Source organism: Phoxinus phoxinus (genome assembly GCF_949152265.1).
Source record: "Phoxinus phoxinus genome assembly, chromosome: 6".
NCBI lineage: Eukaryota > Metazoa > Chordata > Actinopteri > Cypriniformes > Leuciscidae > Phoxinus > Phoxinus phoxinus.
Genome location: NC_136881.1, coordinates 24083538 through 24098383, shown reverse-complemented (window position 1 = coordinate 24098383; position 14846 = coordinate 24083538). Strand labels below are relative to the sequence as shown.

The 14846-nt window shown below is 38.4% G+C and overlaps 2 protein-coding genes across 3 annotated transcripts; one reads left to right on the top strand and one right to left on the bottom strand.

The window, feature by feature from the left end:
- Positions 1 to 281: 281 nt before the first annotated feature.
- Positions 282 to 9419, bottom strand: poll (polymerase (DNA directed), lambda). Its single transcript, XM_079615236.1, has 9 exons — positions 9347 to 9419; positions 8940 to 9072; positions 7838 to 8135; positions 7530 to 7656; positions 7112 to 7432; positions 6588 to 6761; positions 5148 to 5276; positions 1587 to 1755; positions 282 to 1503 (listed from the first exon to the last, which is right to left on the bottom strand). The coding sequence occupies exons 2-9, from the start codon at positions 9046 to 9048 to the stop codon at positions 1142 to 1144; spliced, it is 1689 nt and encodes a 562-aa protein (XP_079471362.1). The 5' UTR covers positions 9049 to 9072; positions 9347 to 9419; the 3' UTR covers positions 282 to 1141.
- dpcd (deleted in primary ciliary dyskinesia homolog (mouse)) lies at positions 9367 to 12636 on the top strand. 2 transcript variants are annotated; one of them, XM_079615237.1, is made up of 6 exons: positions 9367 to 9706; positions 9957 to 10037; positions 10130 to 10245; positions 10366 to 10499; positions 11851 to 11953; positions 12292 to 12636. In XM_079615237.1, the coding sequence occupies exons 1-6, from the start codon at positions 9643 to 9645 to the stop codon at positions 12394 to 12396; spliced, it is 603 nt and encodes a 200-aa protein (XP_079471363.1). In that variant the 5' UTR covers positions 9367 to 9642; the 3' UTR covers positions 12397 to 12636. The 2 variants fall into 2 exon arrangements, with proteins under 2 accessions (XP_079471363.1, XP_079471364.1); XM_079615238.1 differs by having other exon boundaries at positions 9553 to 9706; positions 11851 to 12040; positions 12086 to 12636.
- Positions 12637 to 14846: the final 2210 nt, after the last annotated feature.

The window sequence follows — 14846 nt, the reverse complement described above, 5'->3', positions numbered from 1 at the left end:
TGAGCTGATATTAGTAGTACTTTCTTAAAGTGACAGGAATAATCTGTTTCACATGGGCACATAACCAATCTGTGGGAGGCAGAATTCTTGCTGGTTGGTTGGGGATTGTGGCGAGCAGGATGAGGCCCAGGGCCGCATGAGAACGGCGCGAGAGTCTCTTGATCTTCACTGTCATCGCTCCTCCTTTATGCTTCCGCTCCGCACAGGTGTCGCTCATTATCAATCTCATTATTCTCTCACGGTGTACAATTTGTTCAAAAATAAATTGTAGAATGTTTTAAAGCTTTTTTTAATTTATTGATCTTACTAGTAAATGTAAATCCTAGGCAATTACTCCATAATTATGTTTCAATATATTGCTTTCTGATTATGGTATTTATCCATCACACAAAGTTTGAGACATTTATCTCCCTATTGAAAGTGACACACTTCCTACTGCCAGTTGGTGGCGCTATGGCTTTGACTCACAATAGTCTCACCCATGTGATCGACCTACAATGAACACACAGCTGAAGTTTCATCAAAATCTGCAGAAGCTATAACACACTTCCTTGTTCCCTTTTTTTCCACCAAGATCAAAAGATTTTCAAAGATCAAAAATAGGGCTTGGGCCCTAATGAGTGTTTTTGTGTTATTATGAGGGAGTCATTTAACTGATTCATAAAAATAATAATTTATGATGACCAAGTTATGACCAAGTCTATAAAGAGTGTTTTCCCCAAAAATGAAAAGTAGTTCTAAAATGTCCTTTTTGTCAACTACTGGACTTGGGAAAACATCCTATAGAAAAAGTCATCAATTTCATTAACATCCCCTTTCGTTGACCAATAAAGATGGCTTGCTCATCCAATTTATTCATGAACGACACAAGTTCATACTTTGAGGTGTTTTAATAATTTACATATTTATAGTAGCATAAATCAAGAGATAATTCTCCCATTTAAAAAATACATCCAATAAAAAGTTCTTTAAGATCTTTGATGACATTTGATATCAGGATTAAAAATTCAAATTCGTCACTATATAACAACCCTTTATGCACTCCCACATTAAAAATGTGATTACAACAGCATGATTCCATAAAATCGTAGTTCCCATGTAAAACTTGCAGTCACATGCAAAAAATAAGAATCTAGCCTTGTCACCAGTCTCGCTCATGTGGTTCTCTGTAAGGAATGCCCAGGTGTTTGAAGACATCCTTCTCCGCCAGTGTGTGTAAAGGAGTTCCCGCCACCAATTTCACGCCACACTGCCGCACAACAGCACAGTTTAGCGAGTGCTCTGATAGGCTCATGCGTTTGGTCTTAGCCAATGCCCTCATTGATCGGTTAAAGTGAGCGGACCCAGTGAAGTACAGAAGAGAACATGCAAATTCAGCATAGGGCACCACAATGATGTCTAGGCGTCTGTGGCGCTCTGAAGGGCCTGGAAGCCGGCAGACGCCCATGTACTTCTTCTGCTCACCGTTCTCCTCATGGCTAACAAGGTCGTCTGTCAGGAAACCTGGATGGTACAATAAATATCAAATGTGGGTTTATTAAATCAATCTAAATGATTCTACATTTCTCTGTAATATCCCAGCATACCGCTCTGATGGAGGAAGTGCAACACTTTGCTGAAAACACCCTTGTGCGATACTCCATCAGGGTGAGTGATGAGAACGTCCACATCTCCACACGTGGTCTTGCCCCTGCGGTACGAGCCACACGCCATAACCACCAGCTGTGCGTCCACACTGTGAGCTGCCTCCTCCACCTGTCAGTCACAAAAATATTCATGTTTTTCAGATTGTTGTACAGGTGAGGTGGCATTACCTGCTATGGCTTTCCAGCCTGTCGCACCTCCTCCGGTGCCTTTGGGACAGCTGCAGGGTCATCAGCTGGACACCGCCGTTCATAGATGTTTCGCCCCCATGACCAGTACATCTCCAGGCGGGGGGGCCGGTGGCATGCTGGGGACGTCTCCCCGCCACCCCCTGCAGCTGCCTTCACTGGGGTGATGATCCCCACCCCATTTCTTTCCTCCTCAACCAAAGCCAATAGCTCCCTTTCTCCGCTTCCTCTCCCAGCACCCCCGTGGCTTTCCTCAGACTTGAGCCTGTTACGCCCACTCCATGTAGCAGCTGGACTGCTGCTTTGCCCACGAAGCCTCGACAGCCGATCTCCACAGGGTGAACGGTTGCTTTCCAGCCAGCATCTTTGCACTCCGCTGCCAACTCGGCGTACTTCTGATGCTTCCTTTCGTGGGCTGCTGCCATATTCTCCTCCCAAGGGATGGTAAGCTCGATGAGGAGGGCCCGCTTCGCCACTGTGGACCACATGACTATGTCTGGTCGGAGAGTGGTAGTCATGATCTCTCTTGGAAAGACCAGCTGTTTCCTGAGGTCTGCCAGCATCTGCCACTCTTTACCTGGTGCGAGCATGCTGCTCTTCTTCTGCGCAGGAAATAGGTGTGTACCACCAGGCTTTACGAATCCTGTCAGGGCATGCTCTTCTGTTGCTGGTGACTGGTTTGCTGCCACCCTACAGCCCTCCAGGATCTCGGCCAGCTTCGTCAGGATTGTATCATGGCGCCACCTGAAGCGTCCCTGGGTCAGTGCCACTCTGCATCCCGACAAGGTGTGTCGGAGACTTGCCTTGGCGCTCCCACACAGATGACAGCCTACTTCATCACCATACCACAGCGTGAGGTTCCTAGGGCATGGAAGTGTGTCGTAGGTCGCCCTCAACAGGAAACTGAGCCTGGATTGAGGCGTCCTCCAGATATCCGCCCAGGTGACACGCCTGTTGATGGTAGCATCCCATCTCGTCCAGGCTCCTTGCGTGCCCTGGGATATTGCCTTCAGATGGTAGCGCTCCTTCTCCAGTCTGGTGATTTCGTCCACCACCATGGTCTTCTGCTGTCTCTTGGTGGCTTTGGACCAGAATTGCTGCACTGCTCCCCAGCCCAGCCCAGCACGACTGGTCTGGACAGCCCCCATCACTTCTCGGTGTTGCAGACTGGCGATGGCGCGATCCACCTCTGCTTGCACCTTCCATTTGCGGCCTGTGCGGATGGGGACATTCGCACTCCTTATGAGCGGGTCTGCAGAGTTCTTTAGTTCCAGCACAAGGCGAGCCTTTTCCTGCTTATATCCTAGGCTGATGGATTTGATAGGGAGCTCCAGCATGCTCCGACCGAACAGACCTGCATCTGAAAAGCATCGGGGCAAGCCTAACCACTTACGGATGTAATTGTTGGCTAGACTATCCATTCTGCTGACATGTGATGAAGCGATTTCACAGACCTTCAGGGGCCACAGGATACGTTGGTACAGGATGTGCTGGTAGCACCACACCTTGTGCTTCCCGGGCAGTTGACTCTGCTCAATCTTTGCCAGACCTTCTGCGAGTTGTTGTTTGGTTATCTTTACCATCTGCCTGTCTGACAAGTCTGCCGTGTACTGCCTCCCCAGGCTTCGCAGTGGTTTTTCGTCCAGCCGTGGAATGGGCTCCCCTCCTGCGACGAAGCTGTCCTGGACTTGCACTATGCCTTTCCTTATCGACAGGCTTCTTGATTTTTCCGCCTTGACCTTCATCCTCGCCCATGTGAGAAGTTCGTCAAAACGCCTGAGGAGCCTGGTTGTACAAGGAGCCGTTTGAAGGATGCTTGTCACATCGTCCATGTAGCTCCTCAGGGGTGGTAGCCTCACGCCCGATGGTAATTTGATACCTCCAACCACCTGCCTGGCCCCTATGAGGATTACCTCGAAAGCCATCACAAACAGGATAGGGGAGATGGCGCACCCCATCGCAATTCCACGTTCTAACTGCTGCCATCCTGTCGTGTAGCCCTCTAGCGTAAAGCACATGTGCAGGTTGCTAAAGTATCTGCCGATGATGTTCTTTACACAACCCGGGACATGGAAGAACTCCAAGGCGAAGTCAATCAACGTGTGTGGAACTGAGCCATATGCGTTGGCCAGGTCCAACCAAACCACATGCACATCACTCTTCTCTCTCCTGGCACGCTGGATCTGATCCCAAATCAGAGAAGAGTGCTCAGTTGTATCATTTATTTTGTTCATATGTAACAGTTTTTATATAATTTATATACAATACTATTTAAAAGTTTAAGGTCAAATTTTTTTATTACTACTGTTATTCAGCAAGCATACATTAAATTGATCAAAAGTGAAAGCCAAGACTTTCACATTGTTACAAAAGAAAAATCCATTTTTTTAAACTTTCTATTCAAATAATTTTTGAAGGAAAAAACTGTTTAATCAGAACAGAAATGTTTTCAACATTTATAATATTAATAATATTAGGAAATGAGCACCAAATCATATAAGAATGATTTCTGAAGGATCATGTGACACTGAAGACTGGATAAATTATGCTGAAAATTCAGCTTAGCCACCACAGAAAAAAAAAGACATTTTAAATTTTTAAATGGAAAACAGTTAAAATTGTAATGATATTTCAAAATATTAGGTTTACTACATTTGATCAAATATACCATCATTTTCATTTGAAAAAAACAAAACAAAACATTTGTCCATTTAAGTAGTGTTCTAAGGACATGGTGATTAAAAATGTATCCATGCTTATTTGTACAAAGCATTCAGGCAAAATGAGCTGAAACGCTGAGAGCACATAAGTTTAAATCCTCTACATATCATTCTGTCAAGCTAGGACAGCACATGTTGCACTCATCTGCCCTTTTTATCAATCAGGTCTGTTAAGAGGAAAACGAGGCTGTTCCAAGTAAAAGGAAGAAAACAATTTCCTTGGGCCAAAGACTCCGTAAGGGAGCTCTGTAGCTTCTGACTTATGACGCGCCAGCTTTCAAGGACTCCCACCCTTCCTATGGGATGAAAGCCTCACTAACAATCTCTGTTATGTCCATCAGCCAACAGAGAAAGATTGACAGTGCTGCTGCTGCCAATGCAAAATAGATTTTTTTTTTTAACCTGCTTGTGCTTTAGAAATTAAAGTTTTATTATTTACTGCTTTGAAAATCAAGTACCGTAGATACATTCTTGTCCTTCACAACCGGATGCTGTTGTTACGGATAGAAGGAACAAAGGAAATCCCTCTGTTAAATTGCTTGGTCATAGCCATTTTCTTTTACTACAGGCCATTTAAAATAAGGTCCGTACAAACCTTTTTCTCGATCGCATTTGCTTCACTTCTCGGCATCCGCTCGAGGAGATCATCATAGTGTTTTAGTCCGATCCTTAGAGTGTGATTCAAAACTGCCTTAGTGCGAATATCCTCCAATGTGCGAAATCCCTGATAATAAAAGAAATCAAATCATCCATTTAAACGTAAAATATTATGGTTATTTTGTAATATTATTGAAAACTGTATGTTCCACAGAGTACAAAGCTGCTGTAAATGTTCTGCACTATTAGTAACACCAAACATTCCCCATCTAGGCTTGGAAAGATAGCATTAAAGTATGTTCCGCATGACTGTTATTTTCGACCGCTACAGCAGTCACTGAGGAGGGTGAAGGTGTTGGAGGGAACCTGGCATTGGCTGGCTTACTTCTGAATGGAATGTACTAACAGTTTACAGATGACTTTCATGCCTGAGAACACTAAAGTTTGAAAAGTGCCCAAGTGTGGAACGTTGGACACTTAATGCACTCGACTGTTGCGGACTCCAATGTTGAATGATAAAATAACCATATTAAAATTCATACACTACACGGTTGAGTACATAGTGCATAGTGGGTCATTGGGACACAACTATAGCCTTTTATTCCCCAGGGCTGTCATAATCCGAACTGTTTTGGCAATAATTTATTATTTCGTTCCCTCATTTTAGTTAAATCGTGAACACATTATGCCAATTCATTCCCTCGGTTTAGTTAAATTTGTACAACGTGACCACAATTTAAATAAAAAAAAGGGAACAAAATAATCAATTGTGGGGATGAACTCTTAATTCATTATCTTTCTCTGTCATGTGTGGGGCTCCATTTAGAGTAATAATGTTGCGTTACAGTGGCACCTGACATACAAACAGTGTCAAAAGTATTCACATTCATTACTCAGGTAGAAGTATAGATACTAGGGTTTAGAAAAGACTTCTGTAGAAGTTAAAGTATCTATTACTTGAGTATTTACTCAAGTAAAAGTACTGGTTTCAAAACTACTTAAAGTATAAAAGTAATGTAAGAAAAAAATACCATTAAGGACAAAAGCCTAGGCCGCGTCAAAAGGGTGTCGGAATGGTATACGTTTATACTTCTCATTTAACCACAATCAAATTCACTCCCCGGATGGCGTGATTTGTCTGGATAGTTTTTTTTCTTTTTTTTTTAACGATGACAAGCCGGAATGAAAACAAACCGAAATTAAATGGGAGTAACGAGGCTATTTTTAAAATGTAAGGAGTAGAAAGTACAGATAATTGCGTGAAAATGTAAGGAGTAGAAGTAAAAAGTCAGCTAAAAAATAATTAATCCAGTAAAGTAATATAGATACCGGTATCCAAAATGTATAAGTATTTATAAGTATACAAATGCAAATAATTTTTTATACATATGATTAATATCAAACAGTGAACTACAGTTTCCTCATATAACAGTCTTACCTGTTGATACCACATCTGCGCAGTCTTGGCCCCAGCACCCCAGATGTTAGTGAACATTTCAAGAACAGGTACTTCCTCCCCAATGTGATCCAGTTTACGCAAGTGTCCGCTTTCCATGATTTCCATAATCTTGTCTGCCATGCGTTTACCAATGCCTGGAATTTTACATGCTTCCTATAAATAGAAGGGGTAAAAAGTTAGTTTTTTTTACTGAAATAATTATTAAAGCCATATTATGCCCTTTTACAAAGTCTTGATTTAGTTTGGTGTTCACTACAATAGGCTTTCATTCTTGAATGTTCAAAACGTTTGCAGATCTTTTTCATGCTCAAAATACATTACACATTAAATAAAGTTGAAAATGTTAAAAAGCAAAATAATAAAATATTTTATTATTACTAAATTAATTACTGTTGCACGCTTGAAACTACCTTTGCAACAGCAACCTTATATGTTCCTAACACAAATGAGCACCTCCATGAACCCTAAAACCTCTGAGGACTCATATGCGTATCTGAACTGACCTCATATGAAGTGATGGGCTTGTGGTAGCTTTTAAGGGCATTGATTGCTTTAGAGTATCCCAGAGCTCTCCATTTATCGCCCTTGTGTGTATAAGCTTTTGCCAGCGGCTCCAGTTTGTCAGTAATGTGCTTGTTATGGTTCTCCCCTTTAGTCGTGGATGGTTGGGAACAGACCCACTTCCCAGACAAAACTGGATTCACTGCCAAACTCTGGCTCTGGTCTGGTTTGCTCTCAGATGGGTGAATGCCACTGATCAATGCCTCCAGATCATTCTGAGATACACCATCTTCCTCATGGTGCTCCTCCTGAATATCTGGCACCTGTGAAATGAATGAGTCATATTAAATGCACTGTATTAGGGGAAAAAACAAACTAATTATGAATCTTACAATAACCTCCCATCCTTCCCTTTCTTACCGTCTCTGTGGGATTTTCTTGAGGATCCTGATTGTTAAGGGTTTTCGAAGAATCCTGAGCTTCTGCTACTTGTGGAACTGGGCTGTCTTCCGTCTCATTTAACTTCTCAGAAGGGGCAACTGTGTGACTGAGTACATGCACATCAAGTATGTATTTCTACACAACTTCCTTCAGAATAAACATTTACAAATGTATTCAAAAATCAAACAACAAGTGTCTACCGGTATACATCAATCCAGTTATGCACATTTCCTAAATAAAACCACAGGCAATGCCACTGCAATTGAGTCTAGTCTCCAGTGCCCTACCTTTCAAGAGGAAGGAGGCTGTAGTCTTCAGGGGCTAGTAATCTTTCCTCACTAATGCAGGAACTTAACCAAGTGCATTTGACCAGTTGAACAGCAGAGGGCAGTCTTTCCACTTTCAGAAGCCTCAGAGCTCTATTACAATCGACTGAATCATCCACCACAACATGTGTGCAGCTGGGAGAGAATGTGGACACTACCTGTCCTCCATTCTGGGTGATCTGTCGATGGAATATATCACACCTGGCTTTCCCTATACCAGCTGGAACTATGTATATTGTGACTCCTTGGAATAATGTACCTAAGAAAAAGAAGCAGACATTTAAAACATAACCACTACTAATACTTATACCAGATTGGGCTGACTGAAGCAGGTTGAGAAGGGCTGGAAGTTAAACTTTATTAATATAAATAATTATAATGCTCATTTCTACATTAATTATTCTAAAAAAAAGTTCTGGCAGGTCACATCTGTCAGGCTTGCATCAGCTGATCCACATCTACCTATAGGAATATGACGCCTATCACAGCATCCCTATATATAAGGCCCACACAATATTATCAGCAGCTTTATAGTGTTGTCCTCTCTTCCAGTCAGGACTTGGCCTTCTGACATTCCTCTTCGAATCAGACTGTCATTCATTTACTGTCATTAAGAATGTAATTGATATGGATGGGCAGTGAGTTCTTGCCCAGAACAAAAACATATACAGTCAATACAAACTGTATTCTAATTGTCAATCATATTTTACGTTAGTGGTCCTGACAGAACTGCTTGTTCTAGTTGCTTCGGTAGGTAGTTTGGTTGGTTGATTTCTAAACAAATGCAATATCTATGGAACTAGGGCAATTATATTGTTCTTTTTTTTGGCATAATGGTGATTTTCATTAAAACAAATTCACGGTAACATCCTAAAACATAAAATTACCGTCAAATTAAAAGGATCAGCACTTAACCACTCAAACAAAAATATATAATTCAGTGGAAGAAATAGAAGGCATTCTATTTCAAAAAATATTTACATTAAGTAAAATATGGAGCTTCAATCTCTCAAACAGTCCTTGTTGCTTTACTCAAGTGTACTTTGAAGGGTGAATTATGAACCTGTTATTGGGTCAGTGTGCGTCCGCTTGTGGGGAGGCGCGTCCTTCTGATCATTCGGCCTGGGTCTCTTTACTTTAGGGAAGGCTTTCAGGATACCGTGACCCTCCATTCCGGCCAGGGTAGGGAAAGGAGCCTTAAAAATAAAGTGATTGGGATCAGTATAGGCTTCACATATCTACAGGAATACACAGATCGAACCTACAGAAGAATGTTAGCACTAGCAGAAATACTATCCGATGAATCCATAAGACTAACTTAATGTCCTTATAGGCAACTAGAGCAGCAAGCGAATAAACGGATTGCTGTGTTTTAAAACACACATTAAACATTATAAATCTTTAAAGGCACAACAACGTATAATAACAACTTAAATTACTTAAGATTAAAACACCCCATACTTAACTTACCCCTTCCAGCTCCTCTTTCTAGGAGCAACATACAACACACGAGTGTTTTTAAACGGATCAACTTCCGGGTCATAGTCAACACTAGCGTTTGCGTTAAAAAAAAAAAAAGAGAAACATTTGACCATTTTAAATTTTTTGTACTTAATTGTAATACTTTTCATTGTTATAATTACATATTTCATTTTATATAAATATTGTAAATGCATTAAACATGCGAAATATCTTGTTTGAGAAATAGCGGTTGCCTTGGCAACTTCAGGCGTGGGATTGTTTGAGGAAATGATAGCGCATGAAGCATGGCTGTCCAACACTGGGCAGATGCGCTTAGGAAAGCCAAGAAAACTGCCTTAATATCGGATGGTGCGCATATATATTCTATATTATTTTTTTATGTGCTATTTTGTAAGTGTATTTATGCTGGCAGTCTTGCTAATAGTCTTGCTAATACGTGTTATAAGTCGAATACATTTGCTACTGGCTAATAGCATTGGAATCTATGCAAAATATCATAAAATACCTGTTAAAATAATGTTTTATTTATTTTAAAGCGTGAATATTGTTCGATGTAAAGTATGAATTGAGAGACTCCTTCATATGCCTTTCTCATTAGGGAAAAGGAAAGCTCATTATCTGTTTGAGGATGGAAATGAGATGGCTGAGGAGTATGACCTGAAAACTGACGAACTTGTCTGTAAGTGATTATTATATATTTTTTCTGGTTTGTTTAATTGAGTCTCATACTAATTTAGATTTGTATTTTATAATCATTCCATCTTTCTTCAGTGCGAAAGTGGCGACATAAAACCACTTTTGGAGGGCAGGGGCAGTGGACATGGGAAGTTGGTGAAACAAACCCAAACGACATTACCTCTGATGTAATAAAAGAGAACTGTTCAAATGTAAGGTTTCCTTTCATTTTTTATTTTGTTTAAATTACAGTGTTTTAATACTAGCCTAATGTGTGCTAGGCACCTGTTTTGTTATCTAAGTGTTTTTTTATTTATTATTTATGCCCACAGCCATTGTTCATGCGTAAGGACACAAAGGCAAGTTTCCAATGGAGGATCCGTAATATTTCTTATCCTGTTGAAGTCTACAGTGTGTCAGCAGAGCCGACGGAAAGATGTTGTGTCATTCGAACCTCAAACAAAAAGTGAGTTATTTAAAATTGAAGCAAGTAGGCTTTAAATTGCTAAACCATTTCAAAATCAACTAGTTTTGATTGTGGCCTATGAAAGGAGTAAGTAACGCTAATTTAGTGTTTATTGACTGTACTTTAAAATATCATTTATTTCTGTGGCCAAAGCTGAATTTTCATCAGCCATTACTCCAGTCTTCAGTGTCACATGCATGATAATTTAGAAATAATTATAATATTCCGATTTGATACTTGTTGTTATCAATGTTGGAAACAGTTGTGCTGCTTAATATTTTTTTGGAACCTGTGATACATTTTTCAGGATTATATGATGAATAAAAAGTAAAAAAAATAACAGCATTTTTTCCTAAAGAATGTTTTTCTAACAATAGAAATCTTTACTATCACTTATCAATTGAACACATCCTTGCTGAATAAAAGTATTAATTTATTTTCAAAAAAGAAAAATGACTGACCCCAAACTTTTGAATGGAAGTATATATTGTTTCAAAGGATTTATATTTTAAGTAAATGCTTCTATATAATATATATATAAATGCTTCAAACATTTTTTCTTTTTTAAAATAATTGTATTCATCAAAGAATCCTGAAAAAAAGTATCACAGGTTATAAAACAAATATTAAGCAGCAACTGTTTCCAACATTGATAATAAATACGGTAAGCATATTAAAATGATTTCTGAAGGATTATGTGACACTGAAGATTGGAGTAATGGCTGATTAAAATTCAGCTTTACATTACATAAATACATTCTATTTTTTTGTATATTTATTATATTAAAATAGAAACCCATCATATTAAATTGTAATAATATTTCACAATACTACTGTTTTTGGTTTTCTTTCTATATTTTTGATCAAATAAATGCATGCTTGATGAGCACAAGAGACTTCTTTCAAAAACATTACAAATAAGTTGTAAGCATGTTCATTTATGCATTCATTTTAATTTAGAGAAATACAATAATCATAATATCATATCAAATCAAATTGGTCAACTTCTGCTTATAAATTCAGGATTACCTAGTGAAAAGCAGTGTTATTTTAGTATCATATAGTATACTACTATTATAGTTCTATAGTATGTTTTTTCATAATTTTTTAGACAAGGTGAAATATGTTTATTTTATTATATTAAGTTAAAGTTTAGCATTTCAAGTAATGTAAATGTTTTTTAGGGTTTTAGTTTTAGTTAGCTACAATAACCCTGGTGAAAAGTGTTGATGAACTAATTGTTTAGTTGCAAAAGCCCTACAGTAACCCTATAGGTGGCACTGTTGATCTAGATGGAAGATGGATGGCCGGCCATGAGAAACATTCTCTTGTTCATCTCCTTATTTCCCAGGTACTATAAGAAGTTCAGTATTCCAGATCTCGACCGTTGCCAGCTGCCTTTGGAGAGCACAGCCTTGAGTTTTACCCACGCCAACAACACTTTAATCATCAGCGTGAGTGAACTCTCACCGCTAGTCTCACTTAATCACTTTCTCTAAGCTCTTTCTGTATTGTAAGGTATGTATTCACCATTTTTTTCCGCATCACGTAGAGGAACTTTCCCTTTTGCGTGGATCTGGGACCAGGTTGCCAAAACCCTAATCCCCACTAAGAGAGCTCCCAATTCTGGTCTCAGATCATCAAAAAGGGCAACTATTCCGTCACTTTTTATTGGTTCACCTAAGTAGAGAAGGTTGAACTGAACTGCTCTCACCTCTGTTGTCTGCTCCAGTACTCAGCTATTCCGTCCAGCTATGCATTTTATATGGAGTTTCTCTCGCTTTTGTTGTAGTACAAGAAGCCCAAAGAGATTTTAACCCTGGAACAGGAGCTGCTTGTGGAACTGAAGAAACTGAAGGGGACAAGTGAAGGAGATACCGACTGTAAAACTCAGTGAACTGCTGTGGATCCGGAGCCTTTGCGTTATTGTTTTTTGTCTGGAAGCGGTTCTGCACGTTCACTTCAGCTCTGTGTCTCACGTTGGCATGTTTCTGTCAGCCTTGTGCATCCAAGCAACTCACTTTCAATGCGTGTTCTTTTTCAATGTAAAATTTCAAATGATGTTCTGAATGATGTGCCTACAACTGTTCTTTGTTAAATAATGCGTTCACTGACTAAAATAAAATAATTATAAGAATTTTGTTTAATTCCAGCTATTTCCACTATACTGTAACTTAAAAAATATAATACACAATATATGTGACGTGAGATAAATCATTACTTAGTAAACACTGTATGTACATTTAGGCAAGGTATGTTTATACAGTATGTAATATACAATAGTAATTCAAATTTAGCATAAAATACTTCAAAAACATAAAATAGTGAAAGCAGATGCATAAGAATTCAAAATAAAAACTGTTAAAAATTTATTTAAAATGTATTAAAAATAAATCAGAAAACATACATAGATAATAAACAGAGCAATAAGGAAAGTGCTCATTCAATGCATCAAATTCATAAACTGACAACTTGTGCATCTAGCAGTTGTCTAGTTGCATCATTATTGGAGATTCATCATCATATTTCTATAACATGATGTTGCACCACAGTACTGTTGTTTGTCTTTCTACTGTAAATAGAATACTACAAACTCAAACTTTGTTGGTTTAAGCCAAGGGAAAGACAAAACAATACCATGTGAATATACGGTTTCTGACTCTGGTGATTCTTCGCTTCTAGTTCCCGGTCCACAGTTTTGGTGCCAAACCAAGAGACTGTATGCATAAAACAGGCACTAAACCACAAGTCTTTCTCACTATTGTGTATACCGGCCTCTGAGGATGTTGTTTTCTGCCCTGGAATTCACCAGCCAGGGTTCACGGCTGACACGGCAGTCTCTTGTTTTGGGTTTTAACATGGAAACAATGTAATATTTTAGAATGACAAAGGTGGAAAATATGGAAGATGGCGCACTGTAAAAAAGTGATCAGTTGACTCAACTTAAAAAAAGTGATAAACTTAAAAAATGCGTAATTGAAAAAAAAAAAAGTTATGTGAACTTGACACTTCCACATAACTTAATTTTTTTTTAATTACGCACAATTTATTTACTAATAATCTTAAGGCAAATGATCACTTTTTATGCATGTTAATTAATTCATCTGTATTATTTAAGTTGTAAAGCTTGTTATATTATAGTCGTTTTGGGTTTTAGGCATTACTAAAACTAAATGTTTAATATGGCTTTAAGTGCCAAACAAATTCCCCTCGGGGCAAAAAAAGGTTTCATTCATTACATTGTCGTCGTTACAATATCGCCACCTTGGAATTATAAGGTTCTATCTGCATTCTGACTGGTTTTGAGATATTGAGCTTTAAAGTTTTTGCATTCCATTCAACTGTGTAGAAAGAACCTTTTTATTTTCTAAATAAAAAGTTCCAAAATGTACACAACTTAAAAAACAACATCACATAATGTAAAGAAGTGGTCACAGAATAAGAACTAAATGTTTACAAAAATGTCAGATAGAACCTTATAATTCCAAGGGGATGATATCGTAAAATAGCTTTACACGTTTACACTAAAACATGCTAACATGCACTGTTTACATTTTGTTTTGAGTATTTCAACTTTTTTACGAATTTGCCCCATTCAATTTAAGTTTTGTGGTAAATAACATTACGCCATGCACAAGTGCTGCCAATTAAAGTGGAGATGAGATGAAAGTAGTGACAGATATTTTCTTCTTAAAAAAAGAGAAATAAATATAGGGAGAACTGGTTCCATCCATCAGTTGTTGATTGGATAGAGGCAGATCTAAATGAGAGCTTGTAAATGTAAGAAAGGGACAGATTTTAAACGGACTGAATGATTGGAGACATACATCACCAGTAAGAAGTCTCATTTTACTGTAAGATTATGTTATGACATTTTGGTTAAAAAGTATGAGGTATAATATATATAATATATATATATATATATATATATATATAATATATATATTATATATAATATATATATTATAATATATAAATTATATATATATATATAATTATGGAATTATATATGTGGAACTTGTCGTCAAGCTGATGGATCTAATAATGTTTATGGATGAGTGAATACGTTCATGTTTTAATCATGACTGTGGTATGAAGCAGGGCGTGGTTGCTAATAAGAGACAGATATCAGCTTCACACGCGAATGCCGCGAGTCCCACGGATATAAAGGAATAAGGACATTAATCTACCGAACTACCCGCAAGTGCTGTATTAGTATTACTACTCACACAGGTCAGTTTATTAGACAAAGTAATGCAGCGCTGTTTCACTTGGTCTACACTATCACACTAAACTGCATTTGAGTATATTGAAAGTTATAAATGTATTACCGTATATGTGTTAGTT

What these genes read in the sequence shown, in the direction of transcription:
- poll (XM_079615236.1), bottom strand. Translation starts at nt 9,048, where the DNA reads ATGGAGGGTCACGGTATCCTGAAAGCCTTCCCTAAAGTAAAGAGACCC. An exon ending in GCACACTGACCCAATAACAG is followed by an intron (nt 8,136 to 8,939) that starts GTTCATAATTCA and finishes TCTTTTTCTTAG; the next exon opens with GTACATTATTCCAAGGAGTC. An exon ending in CGCAGATGTGGTATCAACAG is followed by an intron (nt 5,277 to 6,587) that starts GTAAGACTGTTA and finishes TTTTATTATCAG; the next exon opens with GGATTTCGCACATTGGAGGA.
- dpcd (XM_079615237.1), top strand. Translation starts at nt 9,643, where the DNA reads ATGGCTGTCCAACACTGGGCAGATGCGCTTAGGAAAGCCAAGAAAACT. An exon ending in GAAAACTGACGAACTTGTCT is followed by an intron (nt 10,038 to 10,129) that starts GTAAGTGATTAT and finishes ATCTTTCTTCAG; the next exon opens with TGCGAAAGTGGCGACATAAA. An exon ending in ATTCGAACCTCAAACAAAAA is followed by an intron (nt 10,500 to 11,850) that starts GTGAGTTATTTA and finishes CTTATTTCCCAG; the next exon opens with GTACTATAAGAAGTTCAGTA.